This window comes from Phycodurus eques, chromosome 16 (assembly GCF_024500275.1).
Source record: "Phycodurus eques isolate BA_2022a chromosome 16, UOR_Pequ_1.1, whole genome shotgun sequence".
In the NCBI taxonomy this organism is placed as follows: Eukaryota; Metazoa; Chordata; class Actinopteri; order Syngnathiformes; family Syngnathidae; genus Phycodurus; species Phycodurus eques.
This window is the reverse complement of record NC_084540.1, coordinates 16,918,289-16,937,927: the sequence shown is the minus strand read 5'-3', so window position 1 is coordinate 16,937,927 and position 19,639 is coordinate 16,918,289. Positions and strand designations below refer to the sequence as shown.

Below are 19,639 nucleotides of genomic sequence, written 5' to 3'. Positions count from 1 at the left end.
CCCAACATATTTGTAATGTGTATTTGAATGAGGGAAGTCCATAATTAACTTTATAACTTAATAATAATAATAATAATAACAATAATGGCAGTAACTTGATAAAAACAAAAAGTAATGGCATTCCTTGACATGACATTCCATGTGTGTGGATGGCAAGAAAACCAAATTACAAGGATGCCTCCACATTAAACTGTATTCACTTCATACAATTCCAACAAGGGAACTGGGAATAACCTTTGACAGGTCAAAATATCTTTGAGGCTCTTTTTTTTTCAAGTGTTCTGTAATAATAGCACACACTTTGACATTGACAAAAAAAAAAAAAAAAAAAGTAAATCTCGTGAAAACCCGTTGAGAAATGAGCAAGTGAGGACTTATTTTCAATGTCCATGCATGGCCTTTGATGGCAACATTGTCCCTGCCAATGTGGCCGCCACGTTGGAATGTCGCTTCGCCACTTTGCAACAGCGTGCTGGCGTATCTGGTCTTCTTTTCATATCTGTGAGCAGAACTCTTCAGCAAATTTTGCTCGAGCTATCACACTTGACGTGTAACATATGCTGTGCAGTTATTAAATGGACTAGCAGCTGATCTTGGTGATATCGTCGGTTACCTGAGGTGAAGGAGTGCATGCGCACCCCCACACTGCCGGCGTGCACTGTTGCCATGGCAACGGACTGCTGCTGCTGGAAAGCTACCACACTATGGCAACCATATACAGTGGAATGTGGAGCATTGTACGTACTCTATTTAACTGCAGTGAGGGATCAAACCCTGCACGAATAGTGAACATCTGTGAGTAATCGACACCGCCCTTAAAAAAAAGGTTGCAAATTGCCTACACGTGCCAAAGATGGTTTCAAAGCACTATTTTTGTCTGAATGAAACGCTCCTACTCACTCCAACATAGTTCCATGGTATCAAGACAACACAAGATGGCGCCAAAGTGATACAGTAATTTTATTGCACACAAATACCAAATATTCTCTGAGTTTTTCAGCAAATAATGGAGCATAGGTTAAAACTATATATATGTATATATCTGCAAAGAGGTGAATTCGCAAATGTTTCAAAATAGTTCCTTGATACCAAGATCCCACAAGATGGCGCCAAAAATCATGTGATCATTTTATCGCTTTGGCCTGAGCACAAAAATACTCGATAGGTGAGTTTTTCAGCGAATAACAGAGGAGAAGTTACACGATAAAAATTGTGAATACCCAACAGCGGAAGGCATCCTGAAGGACAGCGGCTGCGGAGAAACGATCGACTCGGCTCAGTTTGTGATGAGGGCCAATCTACCGCTGTTGAGCGCCACGTAGGCCGAAGACGTGGGCGGGCGTCAGGACGGTCCTCGTCACGGCCAACCCCAGCATCCTCATGAAAAAGTAACAATGATGTCATGTCATGGGGAATAATGGAAACAAAAATAATCTGATCCAGGTTGGACATCCTAAAAGTTGACTGGGGTTGATTGGTTTCTCTGTAACAGTGAAGAAAAATTGCAGTGGAGGTAGCCCTTTATAATTATTTATTGCCTTTTTTTGTCTGATATGCATGTAAATGTATAGTGTAAAACGTAAAATGCAAAACTTCAAAACATCTTCAAATGTAGCTTAGAGAGCTCAAAATCACACCATAATAATAATTTTAAAAAGTCCATGCCACCAAAGTTTCTGAAGATGTTAGATGGAAAATCAAACCAAAAGTAAAGTTTTATCAAAAAAAAAAAACATACATTGTATTTCTTTGGATGAAAGTAAATAAGTAAACTTATTTTAAAGTCAACGTTAAAAAGTTTGTGAATTGCATTCTACAACCTACCGCACGTTAAAATGGGGGCGATAACGATCGAGTGTGATCGCTTATTTCGCTTTTCAACCAAGAGAAGAAGAAAAAAGAACGGAAGTGGCTTTTCTCGCGCATGGCGCTGTTTAAATAATAGATTTCCCTGCTAAAACCTGAACGAATTTATCAAAATCATTTTGGGAATAGTACTTTATTTCTTCGCTGTCGCACAATACAGGTGAGTGTTTCTGCACCATCAGCGTCGCAGTCGATCGTCGTAAGTCAGCATTATCGTGCTACAACCTTAACGTAACGCGAACGTTTTCCCTGGTGTCATTCATTCTTTGCCCTGCTAGCCGGCTAGCATGCTAATAATGAACTAAAACCATATTGCTAATGCATACGCGCGAAATATAGGTTTAGATTCACAGTCGTCCACAAGACTCTTTCTTATTTGGCTTATAAATATTGCATCTAAAATGTACTCTCATAGCAACACTGCAAGCTAAGTTAGCACGAGCCGTTTAGCCATTAAACTTGCCTAAATTACAAAGTAGGTTTGAGTGCAAAATTTCAAATGTTAATTGATTCACATGAGAGCAGCATTATCAGGTAGATCTTTAAAAGTGATTCCAGTGATATAAGTATCATTTTCCAATGTTAAATATTAAGAAAGTTAAATCTGAGTTTCAAACTTCCATAACTTTCTTAATCTCCTATCGTATTTTAAAAAGATTGGTATCATTGGAAAGCTTGTTAAACACCGAAACAGACAGCATGTAATAATGACGTTAATTATTATTTTTTTTTATCAATTCCAAAGATAAATTAGAAAATGTGGCACTCAAAACATAGGTAGAAAAAAAAGTTAAAATACATAGTTGAATAAATACAACCCAGTTAAGAGGAATTAGTAGTTGATTAAATTTGGAAGTGTCAGAAAATCTGAGCCATCAGTACAAGTTGGATAACATCACAACCGCAAAAAAAATATGATCTGTACAACTAATGTTAAATAATAATTAAATATTCAATTGGACACCTAAACCTAATGAATTATAGTCTTCTCTATTGTAATTCAGCTTCAGTTTTGTTATTCACTTGTTACAGAGCCATTGTATTTATATTGTGCATGTGTCTCATATTTATGTTTAATCAACACATGACTTTTTGGTCAAGTTCTCTGTCAAATGGAGGCTGATCTGTATGATGAATTTGGCACCTACATCGGACCCGCGCTGGACTCTGATGACGACGACGAGAACGACTTGGATGCAGAGGACCGAGACGCAGATGAGGTGTTGTATAGCTCTGTTTTGACTGTGTATTTAAACATTTTTGAAATAACGTGTCATTTTCTTGTGCAGGGGGACGAGGACGATGATGACGAGCCGGCCGATGCTGAGGAGGACGTGCCCGGCATGGAAGTGGTGCTGCACGAGGATAAAAAGTACTATCCGACTGCCGAGGAGGTGTACGGGCCGGAAGTGGAAACCATCGTCCAGGAGGAAGACACACAACCTCTCACAGGTTGGTAAACCTAATGAAATTCAATACAAAATTTATAAACCAGCCCTACAGACATGTTTCTGGTCAAATTAACCTGTTTCGCATTTTAAAAAAGTAGAGAGAAAAAATATTTTTGAAATGTAAGGTAAAACGTTTTCTGCTGGCCTTATATTGGTTGTTTTATATTTTTTAAATGTGTATATATATATATGTATGTATGTGTGTGTGTTATATTTTACATATATGTTGTTAACATTTGCAAACAACCCCCCCCCCCCCCATACATACTATATGGCAGCAACACCAGGGCCTTAAAAGGCAGCGTAAATGTTTTTAATTCATACAATTTCTGTCTGTACAAAAATGATAAAAATATATATACAAATATATTTCTATTTAATTGAACTAACTGAGTATGCAGCATGAACATTTTTGGTATACCCTGGAAAAAAACCCCAAAGGAAAGTAAATGAAACAAATCAACCTTAGTCAAGGTAAGGCTCAGTTTTGACTTTACGACATGTTTATTATTGTGCTTGTAGTGGTGCTTTGGCCACTTTATTTAGCTGGTATTGGATTGCACCTAATGAAGTGTATTATATGTAAATCTACTTTTTGATTCTTTTCAACATCTATTATTTTCTGTACTTTTAATCCTTCTTTTGCCGTTTCATTAGAGCCCATCATCAAGCCGGTGCGACACAAGCAGTTCACGCTGATGGAGCAGGAGTTACCAGCCACCGTTTACGACATGGAGTGAGTAATCGCACACAGGGCTGCAACAAATTATTCAAATAATTTGGTTACCAAAAAAGTTTAAGCATAATCTCTACCAAAAGCTTGCATAAAAGAGGATGCCAAATGTTTGGGATCGTTTTACACCAAAAAAAGATGTAAATAACTCACATACCACAACAGCACATCTATGATTGTCAACACAAGGCATCGATGTTAGTTAATTTAGTATATAGCCTACCACTGCTGCTAGTTAGAATGTATTATAATGTTCACACAAGTGATCAAAGATAAACACAGCCTCCGGTGCACTTTCAATCGCTTTACAGAACAAACGGTAAAAAAATAAAAACTTAATAAGTAGGGGTGTAACAATTTGTTTTAGCTACGATTCGATTGTTGTCACGATTCGTGGTTGCTGATTCGATTCAAGGGCGCTATTGGTTCATTTAGAATGATACGATCTGCTGCATGCTGGACAGTGCAGGCGAGATTTCTTAGATTTTCTTGTTGTTTTCTTTTTTTTAAATTATTATTATTTTTTAAATATTTTTATTTTTTTTGGTCCCGGTGGAGCTTTGAACCTATTTTATTTAAGTTGAATTATTCGTTACCTATTTGTTTATTTATTTTTATTTTTCCCAGCCCTAGAAGCTTGGCTACCTCTTAGCTTATCTGGTAACTAACTACATTGCAGTTGCAAACCCTGTGTTTCATTTTTATCATGGTGAATGACTTTTCTGACACTTAATGTAAGCATTCGACACAAGCAGTTGCTCCTCTATTTGTGTCTGGCAACACCGCAAGTTTCAGCAAGCTTACTGATTAGCTATCGATCTCTTTCATGTCACAATCACCGAGTTGGATGGCTCAGCCCAACTCGGTCTTGACCACACAGAAGGATTTGCTACTGTAAATATTTGAAAAGGTGTAACATTTAAGGTTCTCGATGGTTTTCCAAGCAGTTCGGGAGAAAAAAAACTCTAAAACACATCCCACACGTGATAATCATTTGATCAGAAGGGAGGGAAAATGCTCAAATTCGTACCGCTTGTCGTTATATGTGTGCATGGCTTTGGGGATCTCCAACTGTCATGTTACTCCTCCCGCCAGATTCCTCGCCGACCTGATGGATAGTCCCGAACTGATCCGTAACGTCACCCTGTGCGGTCACCTCCACCACGGCAAGGTGAGATTCTGTCCGCCATCTGTGTGTCCTCCTCTGTGGCACTTTGCCCAGTGAAGCATTTGTTCCCTAAGATGAACCCAACATAACATGTCGTCGTTTTCCTTTTCAGACCTGCTTCGTGGACTGTCTGATTGAGCAGACCCACCCAGAGATCAGGAAGAGAGACGACATAGACGTGAGTGTGCCATACGTGAAAATAGCTCGCCTAAATATGGTGAAAATGACTAACACCAGGCCTCATGACTCTTTCAGCTCCGGTACACAGACATCCTCTTTACTGAACAGGAGGTGAGTGTGCCATATTAGCATAAAACCCCCACACATGTGGAAATATGAATAATACAGAGGCATCTCTTAATGATGATAAAAATCTAAACCTTGTGTTAATGCAGTAGTTCCTCATAAAGTGGTCAGCTGTTTACATAGTTGCAGACAGTACCATGTATCTATTAGGGGAAAGGGTTTATTCAGGGCTGACGCATATAGTTATTGAGCATTTAGTTGTAATTCTACATACATTAGCCCACCACGACAACCATGCATCTGCATGCGGCCCTGCTCAGCGAGTCCACTGCTTCGTAGGCCGCTGGGTCTTGCCGTGAGCGACATAGTTAAGAACTTAAAGTCACTGTATGGTTGTCATGACACATGCTATTATCAGTCATGGTAAAGCTCATTCCAGCCCCCTAGTGGGGGGAAAAGACTGGATGCCGCACCCGGCGGTTAATTGAGGCACGGTGTGTCTATTACAGAGCAGGCCACTATTTGAGGGGATATCCATCCTGTCACTATGAATCAAATATAGTGTTTTGTCTATTTCCCAGAGAGGCGTGGGCATCAAGAGCACACCTGTCACAATGGTCCTGCCCGACTCCAGGGGCAAATCCTACCTGTTGAACATCATGGACACACCAGGTACTCCTCTTCGTTTTGTGACGTCAACATCAGAAAGCAAACGTTTCTTATACCTAACAGGTCACGTCAACTTCTCCGATGAGGTCACATCCAGCATCCGCATCTCGGACGGCGTCGTCCTCTTCATCGACGCGGCCGAAGGAGTACGTAGTGTCGTAATGGCGGTAGCCATTTTGGGAGACGTTCACGGACACGTGACTCACTGTTGTCGTCAACCAGGTGATGCTGAACACGGAGCGCCTGATCAAGCACGCTGTCCAGGAGCGCATGGCCATCACCATCTGCATCAACAAGGTGGACCGGCTCATTGTGGAGCTCAAACTGCCCCCTACTGACGCCTACTACAAACTTCGCCATATTGTGGACGAGGTCAACGGTCTTCTCAAGTAAGTGGCAGTCGCCCGCACAACATAAACCTCCCGTGACGACGCGGAGTGTTAATTTGTCCCGCTTTCCCCCTTCAGCACATACTCCACCGACGAGAACTTAGTGGTTTCTCCCCTCCTGGGAAACGTATGCTTCGCTAGCTCCCAGTACAGCATCTGTTTCACCCTGGGCTCCTTTGCAAAGATCTACGCGGATACTTACGGTGAGCCGACTGCACATAAACACTTTAACAAGCCTCTTATCTCATGAGTGTGTGTCTTTGTTTGCAGGTGACATCAATTACACTGAGTTTTCCAAGAGACTCTGGGGGGACATTTATTTCAATCCCAAAACGTGAGTGTTTCCACAATATTTTTCGATTGAATGTATGTTTTGTCATGTTGTTTATTCTTTTTGTGTCATTCAGGCGCAAGTTCACTAAGAAAGCTCCCACCAGTAACTCCCAGCGCAGTTTTGTGGAGTTTGTCCTAGAGCCACTCTACAAAATCCTTTCACAGGTTAGATACAAAATCCTCCACAAGAATGTTCAATGCACACTGGGTCCAATCAAACCACATTTCCTCACACCGTCTCTTTGTTTAGGTGGTCGGGGATGTGGACACGTCCCTCCCCAGGGTTCTGGATGAACTGGGGGTCCACCTGAGCAAAGAAGAACTGAAATTAAACATCAGGCCGCTATTGAGGCTGGTGTGCAACCGCTTTTTTGGAGACTTCACCGGTACGTCAAACTTTTTTTTATTTTTCTTAGAAAGCCGGACTTTTAATTAACATATTGTGAATTTCTTTTACAGTCCCTCTGTTTTTGTTTGTTTGTGTGTGTGTGTTTAACAACTACATTTAGCTACTTTCTGACCCTTCTAACTATTATTCAAAAAAGCAACTCTCAACAAATGTGAGGTGTTATTGGCAACGTCTGGAGACTCGGGGACTCCCTTCAGAGTAGATGTTCACCCTTCCGTGTCCAGACTGCAAGTGAATGCCACTTGCACAAAACCACGACTGACCAATTTAACCAATCCGCCACAAAAGATTTACTTAATTTGACACTTGATCGGTGGGCAGGCATTTCAGAAACCCCAAATCGTTCAAATATGACTTAAGCTAACAATACAGTATGTGTCACCTTAACTCTGATCTGTTCTCTGCAGGCTTGGTGGACATGTGCGTGCACCACATCCCCTCACCACAGGATGGCGCCCGGAACAAGATAGAGCACACCTACACTGGCGGTCTGGACTCAGACCTTGGGGAGGCCATGACTGAGTGTGACCCTGAAGTGAGTTTTTATGAGCAAACGATAAAGGACCCATCACTCTATTACCTTAAGGATAAACAGTAATCACCACAGGGACAAAAGTATTGTGACATGTTCCTGAATCTTAATTTTTCATCTAAAGAAAGTGTCTTGGATAATTATCTGCTTCCATCTTTGTGGGAACAGCGTAGGGAAGGCTCTTTGTGCATAAAGGTATGCTTTGGTTGGTTTGATATGGAAGAACAAGCCCATAAAATACCATTGGGATGAACTAGAACAGAGATTGTATGCCACATTTTCTTCACTTTTCAATTGCTGGCCATGTGTCACAATAACTTTGTACATATAGTGCCCATTAACAACTGTTAAAAGTTTATTTAAAGACTCGCCAAAGCTCTTAGTCAGTAACATTAACATTCTTTTGTGCAGGGTCCTCTGATGTGCCACACCACCAAGATGTACAGCACCGAGGACGGCGTTCAGTTCCACGCTTTTGGCCGCGTGCTGAGCGGGACCATGCAGGCGGGCCAGCCTGTCAAGGTGTTGGGCGAAAACTACACCCTGGAGGATGAGGAGGATTCCCAAGTCTGCACCGTCGGCCGGCTCTGGATTTCCGTCGCCAGGTACGCCTCGAGGATTTGGACTTTTTAAAGTTAGTGTTTTTCTTTTTTAATAAATGAAGTCTTGTCTCTTCTGCTTTTTGAAGATATCAAATTGAAGTGAATCGAGTTCCTGCCGGGAACTGGGTCCTTATCGAAGGATGTGACCAGCCCATTGTCAAAACAGCCACTATCACAGAGCCCCGAGGGAACGAGGAGGTCAGACTCCCAACAAGTGGCGGTAAAGCCTTAAAATGAACGAGTGCTTCATCAACTTCTCTGTCTCGCACCAGGCTCAAATTTTCAGACCGTTGAAGTTCAATACAGCGTCTGTGATTAAAATCGCAGTGGAGCCCGTTAACCCATCAGAGCTGCCCAAAATGTTGGATGGACTGCGGAAGGTCAACAAGAGTTACCCCTCCCTCACCACAAAGGTGCGTCACACCAGTTGAGGAGGTGCAAGTCTCTAGAAAGTGCAGCTTGCTTCATGTGTGTTTTGATAGGTGGAGGAGTCTGGAGAGCACGTCATCTTGGGCACAGGGGAGCTCTACCTGGACTGTGTTATGCACGACCTGCGCAAGATGTACTCTGAGATCGACATTAAAGTATTTTAAATCATTTTTGTTGTTATATTTCCCCGTTTTTTTTTGTTTTTGTTTTATGACACAGTTCTTCCTGTCTGCAGGTTGCCGACCCGGTCGTGACTTTCTGCGAAACAGTCGTGGAGACGTCGTCTTTAAAGTGTTTTGCTGAGACGCCAAATAAAAAGTGAGTATTGGGTAACTGCGCTGCAAAATGTAATACAAGAAATCTGTCTGTCTGTAATTTGCAGTGGTGTATGAGAGAGTCATAATATTCGAAGATGCTCTTCAAGCTGCAGTCAGTGTTAAAGGAGACATTATGCATTATTTTCACAGTTTATGACAGTACCTAGGTGTCTTGATAACATGCTTGTGACATGCCTTTGTCAAAATACCCCAAGGATAAAGAATTACAGCACACGTAGTGCACATACCAGTGGAGGCGTTTCACACATTCTTCTAAACTGGCAGATGATAAAATATGGACGTGGTTGTTTAATTTCTCTCTTGCTGGATAGTCACTGCAGAGTCTCAACTATTTCTATACAAGGCATTAAAGTCATTTTTTAAAAAAACTTTCATTTTAAATGACTACCTCACCTGACTGTCCATCAAAATTGAACGTCATTATCTATTGTAAAAGCATAATTTTTGTTCTAATACTGGATCTCATTAGGTATGCCTGAACGTGGGGCCGGTGAGCTTTATGTTATCATAGAATTAAAAAAGAGTTGCAGTCAGGGTTGGCCTCGCCTCCTCCTCCCCGTCTAGCCGGTGTTGTCAGAGCAAGTGATTGACAGGTGACTGCGTCTTGCCATTGGCAGGAACAAGATCACCATGATCGCTGAGCCCTTGGAGAAGGGGTTAGCCGAGGACATCGAGAACGAGGTGGTGCAGATTACTTGGAACAGGTATGACGCCGGCCATCTCGCAGCTTCCACACATCGAGTTATCCCATGATGAATTAAAAGGGGCGAGTTGTAATGTTGGACATACCGCAAGACATTCGCGTAACGGCTCCCGAGACGTCGCCATATTTCTTCTTTATTCCTCAGTTAGCGGGTGACAAATGCGCCAGGCATGCAGGAGTGACCATTTGGTCTTTTAATTAAAAGCCATGATGGAAGAATGTACGACTACTCAATATTCTTTTTCATTTTTAAGTGACGTGCCACAGCCTGATGACTTTTAATTCAGTGGAGTGTGTGTTTTTTCTGGAATTGCATTTAATTCAAATGATGTTTTTTATAGGGCATTTCTCTTGCGGACTATTTGGACAGAAAATAAAATATGTTGTGCAGTGTTTGGTGAAAAGAACGTGGACCTCTTTTAAATTGCCTCCTCGCTGTATTGATCAGCTCACTTACGCTAATTGAAAATGCTCTGAAAGCACATATGAGATTTCCTCTCCCTGTGATACGTGTGTGTGTGGGGTTGTACAGGTGCGACGGTGCCACAAAAGCGACACACTTCACACCCTATTAGACCGAACCGCTTCCTCTTCCATTAACCTCTCTGCCCGCCCCAATCAACCAATCTCCTTTATGTTACAGCTGACACTTCACGCAAAGCACCTTTCTTAACCCCAACCTCTTCTCCTCCAGGAAGAAGCTGGGAGAGTTTTTCCAGACAAAGTACGACTGGGATCTGCTGGCCGCCAGATCCATCTGGGCCTTCGGACCTGACACAACGGGGCCCAACATCCTGGTGGACGACACGCTGCCTTCGGAGGTTAGACTCACTTGGAGGCGACTGAGACCTCTGAGCAGACGTCATAAATTTTTTGCACATTTTACAACAGCTCCCAGGTGTCTTAATATTATGTCTGTGGCATGCTTTAGTCAAATTAAGGGGGCGGTTATTATGAAAATTAACCAGAAACATTTTCAAGAATTGGCTTGACAGGTGGGCAGGCACTCAACAGATTCAAGCAATTAAAAAGTAAATTTTACTTCAAACTTCACATTTTGGATTGTAGTAGCTAAAAGGTGCTCATGTTTTATCCAAGGGAACTAACTACAATAAGAACCAGCATTAGCGCTACAAACTTGACAAGGACTTGAGTACGTTCAGTGGCAGTTTCCTTGGGCAATCTAGATCGGATCTTGATTAAACTGACAATCACATTGGACAGATGTAATCATGTATTTTCTCGATATTTCCCATTATAAAACAATTTGGCTTTTTAATTTTGTCATCAATGTGTGGATTCTCACTGAAAGCTAAGAGAAAAAGAAAATCCAGATTAATGTATCAATAACTGTAGACAGGACGTAGCACAGAAGCTAGTATGCCCTCAGACAGTGTTAACCACTAGCTATCGTGCCTTTATCGGCTACTGTAGCTACAGCAGCTATGAAAAATGTTTTTTTCCATTCTGTGTGTTGTTGTGCTTGACAGGTGGACAAGGCACTGCTGGGCTCGGTGAAAGACAGCATCGTTCAGGGTTTCCAGTGGGGCACCAGGGAGGGCCCTCTGTGTGATGAGCGTAAGGCCTATTGCTCTTTGAAGCTGGACTTAGCCCGCGGCACTTGAAAATATTTTTTTTAATTTAACCTCGCACTACAGACGTAGCTAAACCGAGAACGACAATCTGTATCAAGATGTTTTCCTTCTCGTCTTGGGCAGCTAATTCTAAAGACAAAACTTAGAATAAAGAATTTTACGTTTAAAAAAAAAAAAAAAAAAAAAAAAAAGACAACAGTGTAGATGTAGACATCCTTCGAACATTTGTACATTGCGGTTCATCCATTTTGTAGAGGTTCATACAGGGGAAAAGCTACTATGTTTGGGAAATCTAGTTGTAACTACTTCAACTGCCACCACATTTTAAAATTTTCAATAGCGCCTGTTCTCATTAGGCTGGAGGATAAGATGGACCTTATTCCAGCTGTCTTGCGGACTGGTTGCCAGTCAATCGCAGGGCATGTATAAACAAACAAACAGTCACACCAATAGATAATTTGGAACCTTCAATGAATCTAACATGCGTGTTGTTGTAATTTGGAAGGAAACCCGAGTACAGAGAGAAAACCCACGCAAAAGTAGGGAGAAATTGCAGCTTTCGCTTCGCACAGGAAGGCCTGAGCAGAGATTCCAACCCATGACTTCTCAACTGTGAGGCAGATGTGCTAGCCACGTGTCTGATGTGCGAGACACGCATCTGCTGTGCTGCCCGTGACCAAATTTATGACACTAAAATACTTCCGATCGTTATAACACTTGAGAGCTGCCAATTGCTGCGCGTTCGTTTCCTATGCCAAACGACAAATGACCTCCGGTGAGACTTCTAATTGATTCAAAAGTGAGTCGGCCGACTTGAAATCCGGCCAGAAACCTGCTGACTTGGCGCAGCGTACGAGCATCTTTCTCTATACGCACCTCAACTTCACCAGCCGTATGTGCAAGAGCATTGCCATTGATGATGTATTTTTCCTCCTTGACCTTCTTCTACCTTCTGAATATCCCTCAGCCATCAGGAACGTCAAGTTCAAGATCCTGGATGCGGTCATCGCTCAAGAGCCGTTGCACCGCGGAGGGGGCCAGGTCATCCCGACCGCCAGGAGGGTGGTGTACTCGGCCTTCCTCATGGTGAGCTCATCGAGGCCCCGGGCCCCCGCCTCAACCGACCCTTCTTCCCGTCTGCCATTAGACGCCTACAGACTCGCTTTCTTTAATGTTCCATTACCCTGATTACACCTTTGCATTTTGCTGACGATCGTTCTCTTTAATTGCCACGCAGCGACGTTCCTCGCTCATAATTTTTGGCTCGTCTCCTCATCTCGTTTTGACCGTGTCAACTATAGCGTGTGTTAGCTGCATGTTTACCGTGTTTTTTCTGTTTTGTTTTGGTTTTTTTTGGGTGTACGTTCCAGGCCACTCCAAGGTTGATGGAGCCATACTACTTTGTGGAGGTTCAGGCTCCGGCTGATTGCGTCTCCGCCGTCTACACGGTGCTCGCCCGGAGGAGGTCGGTTCCAGTCCCGAGTCTTAAGAACTGTGGAGTCGGGATTCACATTGTCGTCGTTGTTTCGCAGAGGTCACGTCACGCAGGACGCGCCCATCCCGGGCTCTCCCCTCTACACCATTAAGGCCTTCATCCCGGCCATTGACTCCTTTGGCTTCGAGACCGACCTTCGCACGCACACGCAGGGGCAGGCCTTTGCTCTGTCCGTCTTCCACCACTGGCAGGTATGAGTGTGACAGCAAATTAATTTTATGCCTCAAATAAGCATAGTGATGACACAAACTGTTGTTTTGATCGGGAAGTACAAGGATTATAATGTAGATCCTAAGCAAAACAGTAAAATGACCTTTTTGTAACATATTTTTTGTTCATTAAAACAAAAAGCCAGAATGTACAGTATATGTAACACAACATACAGTGTACATACAGGATTTGTTGTGTCTGTTTTGCTTTGAGCTGTCTGATTGGGGTTTCCACATTGAATTAATGGAATTGTATGGGAATTTACCATAATTTGTTTGCGTTTAATTTTGATATATTTTTTTTGTACTAATTATCCCTCAAGGGAAAATACGAGGTGTGCCAAAAGTTGCAGGACTGTAGTATAAAAATATGTTTTCTCCTTTGACGTGGTCCCTCCAGAGTCTTAACACACTATCCCAGCCATCTCTGCCATGCCTTCGTGCAATCCTGGGAGGATTCTTCCAGGATCCTCTGCAACTCCTTCGATACGGCCATCTTGTTGTCATCTACGTCTTGAAAACGGGTCTCTTTTATAACTCACTTGAGCTTGGGAAAGAGCAAAAAGCTCCAGCTTGGTGATGCCAGGAACTGTCAGATGAGTAGGTGCATTGTCATGGTTAAGCAGCCGTGACTTTTCCTGCCACAACTCTCTCCTCGCGCACTGAACGAAGCAATTGCTGCAAGATTTCTTTGTAGACGTGCTGATTGATCGTCTGGCCCATATTGAATTCCTGGAACCTTTCTGACACGTGTCGTAAATTATAACGCTTGTAAATTTAGTAGTTTTCTGTTTAAAACAACAACCAAAAAAGTTATGTACAACCTCTATCTATTGTTGTGTTTAGTGAGTTTATATACTGCAGTCAGCCAATCGAAAACAGTACAAAACTTCTTTAGTGCAAGACTGTGACGCAGCATAGTACGCACACGTGCCAACCCGTGCGCAACAAAAATTTGCCGCGCAGCAGCCCCGCCCCCGCACACGTCACGTACGCCACTCTGCCTCAATCACCGCTGATGTGCGCAGAGTGTTGAGTCATTAAGATTTAAGCCTCGTCTCGGGCTGCCATGTCCGACGTGTTTGTGCGCGCTCTCAGCGGCTGTCGCCCGACATTAAGATCCACTTAGATGAGATCTGTGCTTATTAAGGCAAAGTCCTTCATCTGGAAGCGGTGTAATAAGGTGTCATGTTAGCACCTGAATGCCTCAGTGGGAGCATACAAGAAACAGAATCTATGAAAACTGCTTATGATGTTCACTTGGAAGCTTTAAATTGAAATGTAAGTTTTATGGGTTGTGTGCAACTGATCATAGTGTACAGGTGCATCTCAATAAATTATAATGTAGGGGGAAAACTTATTTCAGTAGGTCCATTCAAAAAGTGAAACTTTTATAGCTTAATTACACACTGAAATATTATTTCTTATAATTTTGTTGATTCGTTTTCAGCTGAAGAAATCCCACAATTCACCACCTCAAGTAATTATAACAGTACATAAATAATAAAAAAAGAATTGAAATAATTTGTAGAAATTATGTAAGAATCGCCCATCTGAAAACTCTTACCATCGTAATAAAGCTGCATGTTAGTTTCGCTTTTTGAATTGAGCTGTTGAAATAACTGAACTTTTCTAAAATGCACCTATTTATTAGTATATATTGTTGAGTCAGGGCCTGTGTTTTTTCTGGTCAAATATGGACACTTTCTCCGGGCTTCATTTTTTCATAGCTGATACGTGACGTTAGTGTTTGCAGTCAGCTGAAATGTAGCGTTTCCTATTAATGGTCGGTCGTAACGCCGTCCCAAAGGAATGATTTATTTCTCCAAACCGGTGTCCTTGTCCCTTAGTGGCCTCCAGCAGCGAGTCACATCATCAGTGGATAGCATGATTACATATTTACTTACTCAGCATCCGTCTTTTGCGGCACCACGGCTTTGGGCAAAACGGACTAGCTGGTATTGATACAGCTGCCACTGGACGACAGGTTTGTTTGCCCCATTAAACTCAGTTAGTGTGCTGGTGGTCTGCCAGTGCCAGCTTGTAATCGATGTCAACTTTCTGTTCCGTCCATCTGTTGATTTGCCTTCAGCCTCGCAACTTGATGGTTTCTTCCCATGTGTTATCGCTTCCTGAGGCCAGGAAAACGTTGGGTGTCTTGCCTGGTAGATACTCACTCATTCATTCAGGTCAGACTGAAGTCAAGTCAACTTTTTTGGGGGGGGGGAGTGAGTGGTGGCGATTGAAGACGCTTTACTTCATAACTCTTTTGGCTCTTGTGAATATTCTGCATATGTGGTAACCATTCTGTTTCGCTCATTATCCTGTTGGAGGATCCATTATTTTCAGCAGAGACATAGCTTTCTTACACTGGGCGGCACGTTTAACTCCCAAATACACTGGATTATCTTGAGATTTCATTGTACCTTTAGCTCGAGAGGATAACGCCTCAGCGTGATGAGCTGGCGGGATTAAAAAAAAAAAAAATCCACCTTTTCTCCAAAGGACATTATCTCCAATAGCTTTGTGACTTGCATGTTATTAAATTCCAGTCTTGTCAGTTTCAATTAACTTCAGTGACCATCATGGATTTTTCTTTCTTTCTTTATGTGCCCACAATTTGCCCTGCGTGTGAAACGCCTTTTGAGGGTATCTTTTTGCATTACGATAACATGTGCGCGCAAGAAGAGTGAATTAAGCCATCAATGTCATATTAGAAAGGGGCATTTCTGAACAGAGGAACTTTTTTACATCACCCTAAAGTTGGGAAGAGAAGAAGCCTCATGGGAGAGACAGTCCGGTATGTTGTGACAGTATTACCTGACAATGAGACTAATGGCGTGCTTGAGGTTTGTGTGACTCAACAGCCAAATCATTATTTAAAAAAAAAAAACTCCTTGCTCAACCTGCCAACGTCGTACTGATGCCAGCACCGGTCACCAGCTGCGCTTGCACATCTCCGCCTCAATCAGTGTGATGGACGCGCTCCTGAGTCAGTGGCAGCAGCGTGATACACTCGCCAATGAATCACACACACACACACACACACACACACAAAAAGGTCCACTCAGCGAGACTGTCAAGTTTTTATTTTATTTTTTTAAACCTCTGATGGATTGTTTCTCAGATTACCCCCCTCAGCTTGATACAAATGAGACTATTTCCCAAGCGGACCAGATAGATGCATCTTGTGGACATGTAATCTCTCTGGAGGGTGCTTGAAATTCTAATGTTGGGGCGATTTTCTGATTGGAATAAGACCACCCAAAAAATGGATGCATCTGAGCTGTAACATGAATCCAGCCTTTCACACCAAACCCAGCAAAGTGAAGAATTGCCTCAACCGTGCACGCTCACACAGCGACACGGCATCACCGTGATCAGATAATTAGTTGGCGTCAGCGGCACGCAAAATTTTGTACGTCAAAATAGGGCTCTCGCTGTATAATATTCGGAATCAATTATTCCATTGATGAATTGGATAAATATGTATTTTGCAATAATTTATTGCAAAATGTTTTTTTTTCCTGACTACTGTTTATTTACTCATTTATTGTTATTGAATAATTAAACAAATCCAAATAAAATTATAAAAAAAAACTACAAAGCAATATGACACGAGAGGGAGTGATGTGCTCCTCAACCTTTTTGAAACTGAGAGCTACTTCTTGTGTACGGTAATGCGAAGGGCTACTAGTTTCATTTGCTTCAGGTTCAACTACACGTTAATTACAGGTTATTCATACTATGACTGCAAATAACGATTAATTTGGTAATACATTAATCTCACTAGTACGTTTTCCCATAAATTAATCATGATTCAGTTACTGGTTTGGTCCGTAACGTTTCTGAAAATAGGGGAAAATGCTTTCCAAAGTCAAAGCTGATGTTTGAAAATGTCTTATGTTGAATAAATATCTGTCTGCTTTCACGCAGGACTGCAGAAATCAGAGGATATTTACTGTTGAAAGGCTGTGGGCGGGGGATGTGATTTTCAGGGGTTAAACACACTTTTTGTCCCGCCTTTCCAGCCATCCCCATAGTGATAGATTCCGTCCCACCTTGGTTACAGCTCTGATACGACCTCCAAAGGCAAAATGTTGGTGACATGATTTGGTCCCCCATGTCCACGCTGTTTTTACAGATCCTATAAAAGTAAGATAATGTCAAAACAGTGACACGGTATCTCCGCAAAAAGCTTTTACAGTTTCTGCCAAAAGTTGTTGTTTTTTCTTCTCTTATATAGGCACACAGTGTATACACGTGTACACGCACGTGTGTGTGTGTGTGTGTGTGTGTGTGTGTGTGAGAGAGAGAGAGATTTTGAGCTTAATTACACTTTATAAAACCAGTTTATTTCTTTGCATTCTCTTATATTGTACACTTTTTACAGTTTACAATACATTTCTATGTATGCTATGTAAATCACTGTTTTTCTAAAATATATACAACGTGTTCTGTATTCTCCAGATTGTTCCCGGTGACCCGCTGGACAAGAGCATCGTGATAAGGCCCTTGGAGCCCCAGCCCGCCCCCCACCTGGCCAGAGAGTTCATGATCAAGACCCGACGACGCAAGGTAAGCTGCTTCTTCTTCTTCTTCTTCACGTTCAGCAGTTGCTTTCCTTTCTTCCGTCATGACTGACGCCCTCCCGTATTGCTTGCGTGGCAGGGTTTGAGCGAGGACGTAAGTATCAGCAAGTTCTTCGACGATCCTATGTTGTTGGAGCTGGCCAAACAAGACGTGGTGCTGAATTATCCCATGTGAGTGCAACTAGAATGCGGCTCAGCCTCTTTATTTCTTTAAAAAAAAAAAATCCACAAGTCCATGGACATTCTGATATGCATTCATTTTGTACTGTCCTTTTATTTTCTATATGTACAGAATATTGTTGTAGAATACACAAAAACAACTGAAAACGCTTTTAAAAACATGTTAATTTGAATAACGATAATAAAAAAAAATCTGTGTTTGAACTATGTTTCATTTTTTTCATTTTTACTCAAGAAAATCCCACACTTGATGCCAGTTTGTTGAGTTTAGATGTCCATGCAATGACATTACAGTAAACCCCACGGGGGATAGGGACCAAGCCCTGCCGCCACCCCCAAAAAAATATTTGTACTTATTTACTTACCTATATTAATAGTTTAAGCTGTAGTTATACCACACACTCTGATCCCAAAACACCGTTTCAAACTCCTCTTGCAGGATTACCCTTAAAAATAATCATTCTGCAACTCAAAACCATACACAGGCTGCAAAGACTCTCCTTAACAACCCAGACAAAACAGCTTCTCCCTGACATAAATATCTTAAACAGTCGAGATGTACTTCCTGACACCAATTACTACTTTCCTATTAGTCAGGGCTTTTGTGGCATCTTAGGGTATTACAAAAAGAGCACAATGCACCCGAAAGCTGCAAATGGTTGAATTTTTCAGCAAACACGGCAGTAAATGAATTTGTGTATAACAAACACAAATAGGCGTGGGTTCACTGTATATCGACATTTTAACTGCAGAGTTGTTGCCAATTAGGGTATCTCTGTAGTATTTTCCTCACATTTATCAAATCCACAAGATAACTTTCAGTTCCACATTAAAAATTAAAAAAAAGATACAGAAATCAAAATGATAAGAAATCAAAATGACAAGGATTGGTCAAGCCCATCGAAGTTGCTACATGGGATCTGGATTCAATTTCACAACTTCTGACCTTACAGTACATGAACACAGCAATTTTCATTTCATTTGGTTTACACCGCACAAAGAAATGATATCCGCCCATGAGACATAAACACACAAAAAAAAGCTCAAAACATTTGCCAATGGAAGCCGGACAGCAGCTCCTATCCGGCCAAAAACTTTTCGACCGAGGAGTCGCGGCGCGAGGTCGCGTTTCCGGCGATGTTTGGGGAGATCAGCGTGTCCGCTCGCGACACTGTGTGGGCCGTGACTGATGGATAGGCCGACGAATGTACAGAGGCAGGCGGGGACCAAGCCAAAGTCAGGAAGAAAAAAAGAGACTGATGCCACATGGCAGAGAAGACACTGAAGCGACATGACTTGCAATGCACATATAAATATTGATACTTTGTTTGGAGTCCTTTGATATACAAGCTACAGAGCTACTGTCCATGTACCTGGGATGTCTACCAAAGAGTTTTACAGTATCTGAACGCACGTGATGTTGACGGATGGACGGACTTGTCTTGACGCCTTCGCAGGACTTCAGAGGGTGTCGGATCGGCTCAGTCTATCGCTCGACACTGACTAGTACACCCCCATCATGACACCCTATAAGCCTCGTCGGCCTCTACTGTCCTGTAGGTGATGGTGATGGCGAGGACAGAATAGGGAACAGTCACGTAGTTGGGGTGAGACTTGGACTGGAGAGGAAGAAATGGGATTGATTTTATTCAAGCAGAGAATCAAACAATTATTCAAAAAAAAAAAAAGCCTCGAGCCTA

The 19,639-nt window shown here is 42.2% G+C and overlaps 1 protein-coding gene across 1 annotated transcript; it reads left to right on the top strand.

Annotated features, from left to right (window-relative positions):
- Positions 1-1,893: 1,893 nt before the first annotated feature.
- On the top strand, positions 1,894-18,137 carry eftud2 (elongation factor Tu GTP binding domain containing 2). The gene is made up of 28 exons (XM_061699848.1): positions 1,894-2,026; positions 2,968-3,086; positions 3,156-3,318; positions 3,975-4,053; positions 5,146-5,221; positions 5,331-5,396; positions 5,474-5,509; positions 6,046-6,136; positions 6,197-6,279; positions 6,356-6,522; positions 6,601-6,725; positions 6,793-6,856; positions 6,930-7,020; positions 7,106-7,241; positions 7,672-7,799; positions 8,208-8,401; positions 8,485-8,596; positions 8,671-8,811; positions 8,881-8,982; positions 9,063-9,145; positions 9,783-9,869; positions 10,563-10,689; positions 11,359-11,446; positions 12,431-12,549; positions 12,834-12,928; positions 12,996-13,149; positions 17,638-17,745; positions 17,839-18,137. Exons 2-28 carry the CDS (start codon positions 2,979-2,981, stop codon positions 17,932-17,934), a joined length of 2,919 nt encoding a protein of 972 aa, XP_061555832.1. The 5' UTR covers positions 1,894-2,026; positions 2,968-2,978; the 3' UTR covers positions 17,935-18,137.
- The last annotated feature ends 1,502 nt before the right edge of the window (positions 18,138-19,639 follow it).

Bases quoted from the DNA above. Each gene is read 5' to 3' on its own strand.
- eftud2 (XM_061699848.1), top strand. From the start codon at position 2,979: ATGGAGGCTGATCTGTATGATGAATTTGGCACCTACATCGGACCCGCG. The intron at 6,137-6,196 runs GTACTCCTCTTC...TATACCTAACAG, and splicing joins GAACATCATGGACACACCAG to GTCACGTCAACTTCTCCGAT. The intron at 11,447-12,430 runs GTAAGGCCTATT...AATATCCCTCAG, and splicing joins GGGCCCTCTGTGTGATGAGC to CCATCAGGAACGTCAAGTTC.